This window comes from Sinocyclocheilus rhinocerous, unplaced genomic scaffold (genome assembly GCF_001515625.1).
Source record: "Sinocyclocheilus rhinocerous isolate Xijiao unplaced genomic scaffold, SAMN03320098_v1.1 scaffold638, whole genome shotgun sequence".
NCBI lineage: Eukaryota > Metazoa > Chordata > Actinopteri > Cypriniformes > Cyprinidae > Sinocyclocheilus > Sinocyclocheilus rhinocerous.
Window position 1 is genome coordinate 7,096 of NW_015664206.1, and position 12,822 is coordinate 19,917.

Consider the following 12,822-nt stretch of genomic DNA (forward strand, 5'->3'; position numbering starts at 1 on the left):
AGGCCACAGGTCTTAATCTGTCTCCATGATGTTGCAATAACACAGAAGTCATAAACCCATTTTTCTCATCTACCATCTGAACAAAAGGCTTAGTTGGTACCGGCAGGCCCAAAGTCGGCGCCAGAGACAGCTGAACTTTCATGCTCACAAATGCCTCTTCTGTCCACTCAATTTTGTCACATGACTTCAACCCCTTCCCTATTGTTAGGGCTCTCAGAAGATGCTCAAGAATTGCATAATTTGGAATAAATGTTCGACAATAGGAACACATTCCCAAAAATGACAGCATCTGTTTCTTTGTGAGTGGTTTTGGTACATCTTTTATAGCCTTAACCCTTTTTTCAGACAGAGATTTGCTATTGGGTGTTATTACATGCCCTAGAAATGTAACCTGCTGCTTCGCAAACTGCAGCTTCGCCATACTGACTTTGTGGCCCTCCTGAGCCAGATGCTTCAGGAGTGTCACAGTATCAGTTACACACGTAGACTCATCTCGAGCACACAGGCAAAGGTCATCCACGTATTGTAACAAAGCAGTTCCAGCTGTCAGGGTCAAAGGCTCCAGACTTCTTCGAAGTGCTTCGTTATACAGAGTCGGTGATTCTCCATACCCCTGACTTAAACGCGTAAATTTGTAGCCTCTGCCATTAAATTCAAATGCAAACCAAAATTGGCTGTCTTTATCCACTGGCACACTAAAAAATGCATTAGCCAAATCTACCACTGAAAAAAATGTTGCATCTTGTGGTATTTGTGACAGGATTGTGTATGGATTTGGCACTAATGGAGCCCTTTGTCTGACAGCTGCATTTACTGCCTGTAAATCTTGTACAAAACGCCACTCTGTGGGTTGACCTTTTTCTCTTATCTTTTTCACAGGAAAAATTGGAGTGCACACCGGAGAATCATTGCATGGTATTATTATTCCTTCTCTTAATAGTGACTCAAACACCGGTTTTATACCCAGTATTGCCTCTGGTTTTAAGGGATATTGGTGCTGACACAGCCTGTAATCAGATTTTGGGGTAATTACAACCGGTTCACATCCTTTAATCAATCCCACGTCATATCTGTGCTCCGCCCACAGTCCGGATGGCACTTCTGCCAAAGCCGGGTGTATGTCTGAAGCACAAATATTTGCCATGCAGGGATTTTCCTTTGCGTTTTTGTCAATGGGTACTACAGCTCTCTCTACCCCAATTTCATGCTTGCACTCTGACATAAATGCTCATAGACTCTCGCTGTGTTTCACATCAGCGCTTATCTCACACCAGTCTGTAGCATCAACACAGCTCTTCACAAACAGCCCTACCCCAGACCATGTCTGCTCTTTGGCCTTGGAGAGTGATAAGTGAGGCACAGACTCTCCTGCTATTAAATAAAACTGAAGCTGTTTCTCTGTCAAGCAAACTGAAACTGCACATATGTTTTCTGTCCAAAATATTTTTTCAAAACTCAAAGTTTCTCCTTTTTCTCCTTCAAACCAGTTATTTTCATACTGGTTGTCTTGTTCCACTGCGACATGTGACGTGCAATGTAAATTGTCAGGCAACATAAGTTCTCTGTTAAATGGCTTATTTCGACTCTTAGCCATCATTTCAGCTCAATCATGATTTATGATGTGCCATTCATAGGTCCACTTTGGCTCTGGACAGCACAGTTGCTCTCTCTGCCACTCGGACACCCCAAGAGTCTGCAACCAGCGTAAAATTTAGCCTACACAATAAATCTCTACCCAGGAGGGGTACTGGACATGCTGGAGTATAAATGAACGCATGTTTCAGCACCTCGCCCCCCTCTGTTTCACAATTTAAGGGCAGTGTGAATCTTTCACAAATTGCATGCCCTGATGCAGAGATAGACTCATTTGTTTCGCCTATTAATAACGGTTGACATGGCAAGTCACATGGTCGTATGCATGACCTGGAAGCCCCAGAATCCGCCAAAAACTCAATTAATATCCCCTCCACCAGCATGGGGTATTAAGGCATTTTCATAAAAGCTTCACTTTTGTACATCATTACACATTCATCAGAATTTTCATTACTCAAATCAGAAATACATAAAGAAATGCAAGCTTTTTCTTCATTGCAGAAAGCAGAATGTAAATCAGTGTATGTGTGTGGTAAAAATATTTTCACTTCCCTGACTTGTGGCTGTTGGCTGCTCGCCCTGGACCCCTCCTCCCTGCTCTCCGTCTCCCCCGCTTCAGTCTGCTTCTTGATTTTGCTGGTTTTCTGGGCACTCCCTGGCCCAATGACCATCCTTCTTGCACAGTCTGCATTTGGTGCACTTTCTGGTCGTATGATCATCAGTCTCGCAGATCCAACAACCCCATCTCTCAGAATTTCCTTCAGTCCCCTTCGTGTAGTTTCCTACTCGTCTTTTTCCTTTCCCCCCTCTTGCTTGCTGATTTCGCTGCACAGAAGAGCCCCCAGGCCTCGATACGGCTTGCACCAAGGCCAGCTGCCATTCTTTGTCGGTCTTGGCTTTAGTCCTTTCCTTTTTCACTGTCTGCAGCTCTTCCGCGTGCAAATCATGTGCTAAAACAGCAGATAATCGTCCACTTTTCCATTAAATGTAGCTGGTTTTGACTGCTTGCGCAATCTCAGGTCTCAGTCCATTCAGAAACCAGCTTCGCAGATGACACTCCCATGTGTCAGGTTGATTTTCTCGTTCCTCTGGTTCAGTTAGTCCGCTGTGTTTATTAAAAATCAAATACAGACGGTTGTAATAGTCTTGAACAGACTCCTCTCTGCCCTGGCAACAGTTGACAATCTTCGCTGTGGAAAATTTGTCACCTGCTTCATCAGGGCTTGGCAAATGAGCCATTGCTTCTGTCATATCATTTACAGTCCAGGGTCTAAAGACCATAATAGGGCCGTCAGGCCCAGATACCTCGATCATCAGAGCTGTTATACTCACATTTTCTTCTTTTACTGTTTGTCTTGTTTTTCTTTTCTTTGGTGGGGGTGCTCTGCGTGCTATTTCTTCTTCAACTTCTTCGTTGGGGGTTTCAGGAATTATTTCGGGGTCTTCTTCTATTTCTTGTCTCCATTCTGCTGCTGCTCGCGGTGCTGTTGGTCTTTTCAGTGGAGAGCAGTCGAGGTCAGGGTCCAGTTTCACGGCTTGCAGCTCTGCCACGGGGTAGTGATGATAGGGTGGTGGTGGGTGTTTCGAGACAGAAACATCAGAGCGGTTAGTAGGTCTATGTGATACAATTACTTCTTCACATTTTTCTCTATCCAGCAATTCACCGTCTGCTCACATTTTTCACACATATGTTTCATATCCATATCCATTCATATACCTTTTCTGTTTTTTGCTTCCCTCTTCCACTGATTCCTTTACAACATTCAGTCTTTTGACACTCAGTGTTCCCTCTTTTGGAAAGTCATGATGCTTAATTAATTTCCCCATATCTTGCATGCATTTTTGGCCATATAATTTTTTCATTTGACAAAAAACTGGTGTATCATATTTAGCATATTTATCATATTTACTCTGGGACTTCCCCATATTGGCTGTTTCTTTCTCTGTGGATTTATTTTCGGCGCCGAAATAATCTGCTGGACGTCTCCAACAGATCCGACCTTTCTCCCAAAGCAAAGCCAGCCAGGCGGAGGCTATAACTCCGATTAATTACACACACAGTTTCAATTTTCCCCTTAGAAATGTGTTAACTGTGTTGCACGTGATCTCAATTTATTTTTCTCACTTTGACTACACAGCAGTTCTAAGAAAACACATGCACAATATAATGTTTCATAAGCACATAAGATCATACAAAAGTCAATAGAAATGAATTTTTCTACTACATCACCGTCAACATGCTGTTCCTGTCATCATGGATGAACACGTTTCTGCTGCTGAATGTTCCTTCAGAGTCCGTCAGCATGCAGGAGTTCCAGTTCCCACGGCGACACCACCGCCTCTCACTGGACCTGCAGGGAGAATGATGATGATGCGATAGAAGGAATTTAAAAATGTAAAAAAAAAAAATGACATATGTAATATAAACACTTTATATATTAAATACATTGCAGGTTGTGATATTCATACATCTTGCATCTCTTAGATCATGGGTCTGTTGAAAATGTACAGTAGGTTACCTGAGGTTTTTACTGTAGAGACATTGAACAGAGACGCTGCTGCCTTCATCTGCACTCAGCAAACTGCTCACCACTGACATTCCTGCAGCACAACAACCACTGACTAACACACACCTTCACAAATCAATGCCAATATTAACTAACATTATTAATAGGTACTGTAAGCAGATATGGCCACATTCCAAAAGGAAATATATATTATATTTCATTATATATATTACATATATTTTAATATTGGGGGAAATTTGCTTAATTGTCATGAAAACAACAACAACAACAATAATACAAAATAATATTTTATACATAATTTCCCCCCACTAAATCCTCAGTTTTTACATTATTTTAAGTCAGCATAAATTAAAGGAAGCACAAGAAATACTTGCAAGATATATAAAATATTTAGAAATATTTTATTATTAATATTATTATTATTAGTTACAATTAAATAAAAATAAGCAATTATAAATATATAAAAACACTCATAACAAAATGTATATTTATTTAATTTATACATTTATAAAAACAACAATAGAAAATATTATAGAAAATTACCCTACTCCACCAAATTCTAAAAATTACATTTTTTATGTAAGCATAAATTAAAGGAAGTACATTGTCAGCATAATGTATACATTATTTTAACGTAAAAAAAAGTAAACGTTTAAGTACTTATAAATATATCTTTACTTATTTGTTTATACATTACAGTTGTAGGAATCAGATTGTTCTGCATTACAGTAATGCAAATAACTATGGGGGAAATGTGCTTAATTGTCATGAAATTAATAATAATAATAATAATAATGCAAAGCTCTTAATATTCTTAAACGAGACTTAATTTTCTTTTGAAAATGAATATGAAATATGACCTGAACATTTTCAAGTTTTGTTGAATTCACATAGCCATAGCATTAAAATAATTATCGGCATTAGACAAAGATTTATATATTAGTGCATCTCTAATAGCAATGATATTTTTATTAAGGTTTCCTTTGCTAATAATAAATTATTTTTGTAATGATGCAAGTTAAAGTAATGTGTGGGTTTATATATTTTCCGGTTTATAATGTTTCAACAAATAAATATATTTCATTTATAATTCAATTTCTCCCGTGTTGTTTCCCCTTACCTTGAATGACGCTGATATATAGGCAGTGCTGTCAGACACCCACATTCCTCCGAGCTCCACCCCGCACCAGTACCAGACGAGTCCTCCTCCGTCAGCTCGCGCATGCTCACGGCGAACACGTGCTGAGTGGGGTCGTCCGCGATCGTCACCCTTCCCTTCCCGTTAGGGGCTGATTCGGGCTCATCGGTGCGCGCGAGACTCGTGCAGAACTCCTTCATCCGGCCTTGACACCAGTACTTCACGTGACTGGTGTACTGCGGGTTATAGTGACACGGGACAGTGACGGACTGACCCTCCAGGACAGACATATCTCCTACAGTGCTCACTGTGCAGAGAGAACCTAAAAAGACGGACACAACAAGATAATGGGCAGATCCTGAACAGTTCAATACATACTCTAGTCTAGATTTAATGAATAACAATAGTATTAGCCTATAGGCTATATAGCAATAAAGTGCAACAGTGAGTTCTACAGTAGTCAACATTTGAAGTGGTTCAAAAAAGTTAATCATAGTTGTCCAAAGACAAGAACGCATTTTGATTTTAGGTTTTAGAACAACTTTGATGAAAGGTTTTGATCCACTTCAAATGTTGACTACTGTATGTAATCAGATCTGCAGCATTCAAATATATTTACATTTACATTTAGCAGACGCTTTTATCCAAAGCGATAAAAGCAATAAAAGCAGTCAAAACTAACAAAAGAGCAACAATATATAAGTGCAAATGACAAGTCGCGGTTAGCCTAACGCAGTACACGTAGCAAGGTGTGTATATATATATATATGTATATTTATATTATGCACACACACATATACACACACACACACACACACACACACAAAGAAAAACAAGCAGATAGAAAAGAAAAAATAGAAAACTAGTGTTTTTTTTTAATAAAAAAAGAAGATAAATATAAAGTAGAATTAAAATAGAATAGAAAGTGCTAGAGTTAGAGGGTCAAATAAATAAATATATGCCTAAATACAAATATATCATAAAAGAAAAAGCCAAAATGTCTCTCAGTGATAATACTACTGTCTCTATGAATACAAATAAAGAGTGTGTGAATGGCTCTAATCATGATTACATATTTTAATTACATATTATATTATTTTTATTATTTAGTAGGTTATGTAATTTTGTGTATAATGTTTGGCATTGGAAGATTACAAACTTGTGCCTGAAGAAAAAAAAACACATTTGTTTATTATAACATTAATCATAATGGCAAAATGCTTCTGGTTTCATTTATACTCATAAGAGCAAAAAAAAAAAAAAAATCTAATTAATAAAACAAAGTCTAATCAAATAATAATGCGTGTTCCTCATTGTACTGCGGAGTAGAATAAACTGTCTTTAAAAGCTAAAACTCAGAGATGTTTTGCTTTAAGCAACTTTAAATTATTGAAAATTAAACAATGTGTGTTTGTGCATGAAATGGCCGATTGCATTACTGTGGCCAACAGGCCTGCTTTTCACTGCCAATTTATTTGCTTTCAGTTTTTCATTTAACTAATGAAATACATCAGTTGTCCATCAATCTTCCATATAAACAACAGTCAAGCAGAAAAAGGCAAATAACAAAAATAAAAATTCTCTTGAAAATGAAAAACTTGCTTAAAAACATTATACGTTTGGAAAAACTGAGCTAATAGACAGCACTCAAATACTTTGAGCTTGGGTCACGGTGTTTTCCTTCATATGAAAACTCATCTAGCTGCTGTTAGACACACTTCCATTCTGGCTTTAAATGAACTGTTCAAATGAAATGTTCAGAACAGAGGAAGTTTTAACGCACGACCAATTTTATTTGCAGAATGTCTTTCTAAACTCCCATAAACACAGCTTTGGAAAATGTCTTCAAGTTGTTTTTCAGCATCAGTTTTTGCAAAAGGAATGAGTAAAGCTCACCTGGCAGATCACCAAGAACAAGAATGATTAGAAGAAGCAGAAGAGTCATCACTGAGGTTGAGTGTGATAAGGCCCTCTTTCCTAAAGTCAGCTGTTGTGAGAAGGAATATTTCTGTATTCACTCCCACTCCCTTCTGCCTAAACTATGTCCAGATGTGGGAGTTTTTGTTTTTTTTAACCATTTGTGCAGCACCATACTGCAATTGTGTTCAGTGCTAAATTAAAGGGGTCATATGATGCGATTTCAAGTTTTCCTTTCTCTATGGAGTGTTACAAGCTCTTGGTGCATAAAGAAGATCTATAAAGTTGCAAAGACTAAAGTCTCAAATCCAAAGAGATATTCTTTATAAAAGTTAAGAGTCAGCCACACCTACCTAAAACGGCTCGTTTCTAACACGCCCCCACATACCTACGTCACGATTTACATTTCCGACGAGTGCTTGCGGTTTTCGGCCAATCACAATGCACTGGGTCAGTTGGCCAATCAGAGCAGACTGCGCTTGTCGGAAGGAGGGGGCTTTGTTGAAAACGACGTGTTTGAGAGAGGCGGGGCATAGAGGAACTACAATAATGTACAGTATTTGAAAAATAATGTGTTTTTTGAACATTAAAGCATGTCAACATATTCTGTTACACCAAATACACAAAATAATGATCTTTAAAATAGCATCATATGACCCCTTTAATATATAGAGACTGTGGACTATAGTTATACAAAACTCTGCTTCTGGTTTCATTTACACTCATACAATAAAATAAAATGGTTATTATTTTTCAATGTTACTTTTATTACAAATTATATTTTTTTAAATATATCTCAAACACAAAGATTTACTTCAGATGTGATTACCTAGATTTGTTACATAGAATAAAACACTACAGGATCACTGAATTTTTAAAGGCATTTAATTTGTTTCAACAACTTCCAGAGAATTTTACAAAAGTAGAAAAATGAAGGAACGAGACAAGAACTTATCATAAATGACCATTCTGTCAAAACATATATTAACATTGAGAGATCTGCAGACAGTTGTTTGTTTGTAGCTGTTCTGTAGTTGAGCTGCAGCGTTTGGTCTTCATATCTGTGAAAAACAAACAGGATTCATCAGAGCTGGTCACAAGTAGTGCTCACTGCAGAGCCAAATGACATCCAGCTCCACCTCAGTGGATGTAATGGGTGGAGTTATGTTTAGCGATAGGGTATGGGTAGGGTTAGGTGTGTTTGGAGTGTCTAGCTGCACCCATTACGTCCAGAGAGGGGAAAATAAAAGTGTCTCCGACACTTATCGGCCAAACAGAAAAATGAACTGGCCAATGCTGATAATTTAAAAATGCCAAATGATGGCTGATATATCGGCATTGGCGATATGCATAAGTCCAGCTCTAATTATGCAAATATGTGTCTTTTGCAGGGATTTAAACAGTTTATTGGCAATTTGATGATGATAATGACTTTACATCAGATGTGCATATCTCTAAATGAATGGCAACTTAAAGCTTATCTTGAAGGAACACGAAACAAAATATAAAGCAATGAATGTTAACCTCAGGCAATTCTGTGCAGCTGCGTATTTCATTGTACAAAAATTAATACATGACACAAAGGAGGAAGTATGTACTGCTCTATCTATTCACTTTTCTATATTAGGCAGCTGAGGGTTTATTATCTGTCAGTTAGAGAAATTAGTTTATACTGAGCAAGCAGTTTAGAATTTTTTTTTTTTTTAAAGGATCCGGGCAGGATACATTTCTGCTATTTTGGGGCTTCCTTTTCTTTGTTTGTTGCCTGAACTATGAGACATGAGCCCCTTTGACACACAGTCTTTAATGGTAAATCACCAGCAAATTACAGTTAAAAGATCATGTGTGAACAGGACTTTTTCAAAAAATACCAGTAAACTATTCTGGCGATTGTCAAGTGTGAGAAGTTGTAACATAATTGGTATGTATCATGCTATGTGTGAACATGAACATCAGACACATGAAAGTGAAGTTAAATCATTGATTAGGTGTTACTGACACACATCCACCTGCTGTAAGAGGCACAGAGCAGATGCTCTCCTTCAGCCAACAAAATTGACGACCACTAGATGCAGAATGGTGTGAGCGAAGAGGAAATCAGCGAAGGCTCTCTCAGGAGAGACGGTCTGGAAATCTCTTTTATTCTGAGGATTGATCTGGATGCGAAGACAGACTGAAGATAGAAGAACATAAAGACACAAATGATCAACAAACAAGACCTGGAAATATGAACATTGTTTGGTGAAGTTGGTGAAAGCAGTTAAAGTTTAGAGAACAATGGATGTTATTATGTTTGATCCATACCAATTATTATTTAGCTTTCCGATAAACAAATATATGCACATATGCCATTTTTAATGGTTTTATGTCTGCTTTTGACATACTACTCAAATAAATAAACAACTAAATTGCAAATATATTATATAGTATAAAATAATAAAACAATGCATGTTTAAATAAATAAATATTTATAATTGTAATATAATAAAAGTATATATAAAACACAATTGAGTGTGTACTAGGGTTGTAACGGTATGATATTTTCACGGTATGATAATCGTCTCAGAAAATATCACGGTTTCACGGTATATATTAAACAATAATTCTGATCAGTAACAATGACTCTTAAAAGAAAAAGAACAAGTTATTTGAGTGAACAAATCCTTTATTACAACAAACTTTTATTATAAAGAATATTATTATTCTTGTTATTATAACTTTGAAGTACATTGTACAATGCTAATATTTCTGTCATAATTTCAAATTAAATCGAACTTTTATTTTGACGGGTTGTAGCGGACCTTTGAGTTTCAGAGTGTATTTGACAATGGTTTTTCTCAAATAAAACTAGGAAATGTTTATTTACGTTTTCTCTCAGAGCAGGGGGGTATTCCAGAAAGCAGGTTATGTGACATACCCGGGTATGTTTGAGGATAAGAGAGCGGATAACAAGGGCTGTCGCGATAACCGCAATATCTCAATACCGCGCTATTGACGAATGCAAGAACCGCAGCAACCGCGATTTTTCCGCGTTTTATTTTTTCGTAAGGTTATGCCCTTCTCGTTTTACACTTCATGCATGTGGACTGAATATTAAACAAGTTAGTAATGATAACATAATGTGTACCATGCTGATTTGTACAGAGGCTCCGTAGATTTGCACTTAACAAGCCTAAACAGACAGTGAATGAGAAAAGTAACCATAGTAACTTGCTCTCTGAAGATAACCTGCAGGTTATGTTCCAGGGTTTGTTCACTTCAGAGCCATCAGCACACGCGTGACCTACTGACAAGCCTTCAGTGGGAGTGACAGATAGCACACAACATTATATAATATTACAATATAGTTATGTAATATAGCCTACTATATACGTTATCTGTATAAATTATAAAACACTTATGACAAGGTAATGTTTAATTTATTATATTATATGAAGATTTTATTTGCAAAAACAGATAACTCCATTTTTTTTTTTAAATAGTCAAAAATCATGTTTTTTATTATGTTTTATTGTGTTAGTTAGCCGTTTGTTTTTTTTTTATTTTTTAACCTAGTCAAAATAACACAACTGCAGTTTGATTGAGATTAACTGGAATGCACAATGAAAAAACATGATTTTATCTGATATGACTTAATATATAATTAGCATCAAACAATATAATTCATATTCTCAAGGATTAAAGATTAAACGGATAAAAAAGAAAAATGATTGCACAACCATCAATTAGGTGGCGATATGCACTAAGCATGTAAACGACCATTGAAAAAAAAGAAGAAAGAAACAGCATGGCGCGCTTTTCTTAGCGTCCGTTTCCATAGTGACTCGTCGATTCGTCGCTCTGTTGAGAATGTCTTGAGTCTTAACCAGGAACATACTCCGAGTTGAATGAACTTACTCCCAGGCGCGTTTTTGGAACCACATACCTCGAGTAAACAAGGTTTGGGGTTAATCAACCAAAAGTTCAGGGTTTAGCTGACGGTAAGTTAACCGTGCTTTCTGGAATACACCCCAGCTCTGCTGGTGTTCATGTTTATGTATCTTAGACGCTGAAAACACCATTAGTGTCATGCGTACGTCAGTATGCAGTAGATAAAACGGCGTGCGTGCAAGCAGCCAAGTGAATGCAGAGTGAAGCATCCGAGAGGAAATAAGTTGCATATGTGCGGGTGAGTTTTTTTTTTCCATTCATTTTTTTAAAACCGTAGATATGCAAATGTTTACAGTATGATAACCGTGCACGTTCAAACCGTGATAAACCGTCATACCGGTATATCGTTACAACCCTAGTGTGTACATATTAGGGCTGCAAGATTATGACAAAAATCATAAATTGTCGATTATTGCCTTGAAATTGTAATTGCGATTATTAATTACGATTATCACAATTTACATTGAATTATATTTATACCATTGTTTGATGCAACTGCATGCCGTATTTTTTATATGAAAATAAACAAGCTGAAAACTCTCTAACTGAAAAAAACGTTAGTGCTTTACTATAGTATTAAGCCTCGAATGTCAACTAAGACATCGGATTGGTTGCTTCTTTAAATTATAAATATGAATGGTATTATAATGTCATACTAAAAATACATTGTATGGGTCAAAATTATTGATTTTTCTTTCATGCCAAAAACATTAAAGACATTAAGTAAAGATAATGTTCCATGAAGATATTTTGTAAATTTACTACTGTAAATATATTAAAACTTAATTTTTGATTAGTAATATGCATTGCTAAGAACTTCATTTGGACAACTTTAAAGGCGATTTTCTCAATATTTTGATTTTTTGCTCCCTCAGATTCCAGATTTCCAAATATTGTCCTATCCCAACAAAGCATACATCAATGGACAGCTTATTTATTCAGCTTTCAGATGATGCACAATTGAAAAATTGACCCTTATGACTCTCACACACACATACATAAACACACACACACACACATACATACATACATATATATTAATATTACACACACACACTGAAATATTAGATACAGTGATATTATATTCTAAAAACATATTTAAATATGATATTATAGACACGCAACATACATACATTCCAAACATACATACATACATACACAACATAAAATACATACATAAAATGTTTTGATTCTTGTTATATATGATTAAGTAAGTAAATACCAGCCAGAATGAAGGATCCCACACACGAAATGAATCCAGATAAGAAGCTGTTGAAGGGAAACGTTCCCACCAGCACACAGTACAGGAACTGGAACACTCCGGTCAGCAAAATATACAGCAGATACGCGTCGATCATCTTCAGCTTATTCGGTGTGCTGCTCCTGTACTCCTCCACAAAACGCGATATAACTGAAAATACCGAATTAGACATGATTTCTGCAGGAAATGTGCACAGAAACCTTGGAAATCACGCAGCGAGGAAATGAATGACGTGTAAGAGAGAGACAGATGTGCGTCCTCTAAATGTTCCCCACTGGAACTGCAGGTGAATCTTAGTTCCGGTGCTCGTGCAGCGTTCGTGTTGGTTTAATGCAAAGAAATGAAATACTCTAATCCTAACCACACATCCCAATTTTCTCCCAGTGTAAAATCCACTCAGAACAACCGACAATTGTGAAACAAAAGAAGTATTGTAAAAAAAAACAACAACAACA

General features: G+C 36.7%; 1 protein-coding gene and 1 pseudogene across 2 annotated transcripts; both read right to left on the reverse strand.

The window, feature by feature from the left end:
- Positions 1-3,814: 3,814 nt before the first annotated feature.
- On the reverse strand, positions 3,815-7,373 carry LOC107729958 (polymeric immunoglobulin receptor-like; annotated as a pseudogene).
- A 470-nt stretch (positions 7,374-7,843) lies between these two features.
- LOC107729986 (dolichyl-diphosphooligosaccharide--protein glycosyltransferase subunit dad1) lies at positions 7,844-12,693 on the reverse strand. 2 transcript variants are annotated; one of them, XM_016540728.1, is made up of 3 exons: positions 12,329-12,693; positions 9,176-9,349; positions 7,844-8,237 (listed from the first exon to the last, which is right to left on the reverse strand). In XM_016540728.1, exons 1-2 carry the CDS (start codon positions 12,537-12,539, stop codon positions 9,219-9,221), a joined length of 342 nt encoding a protein of 113 aa, XP_016396214.1. In that variant the 5' UTR covers positions 12,540-12,693; the 3' UTR covers positions 7,844-8,237; positions 9,176-9,218. The 2 variants fall into 2 exon arrangements, with proteins under 2 accessions (XP_016396214.1, XP_016396213.1); XM_016540727.1 differs by having other exon boundaries at positions 7,976-8,237; positions 9,186-9,349.
- Between the last annotated feature and the right edge of the window lie 129 nt (positions 12,694-12,822).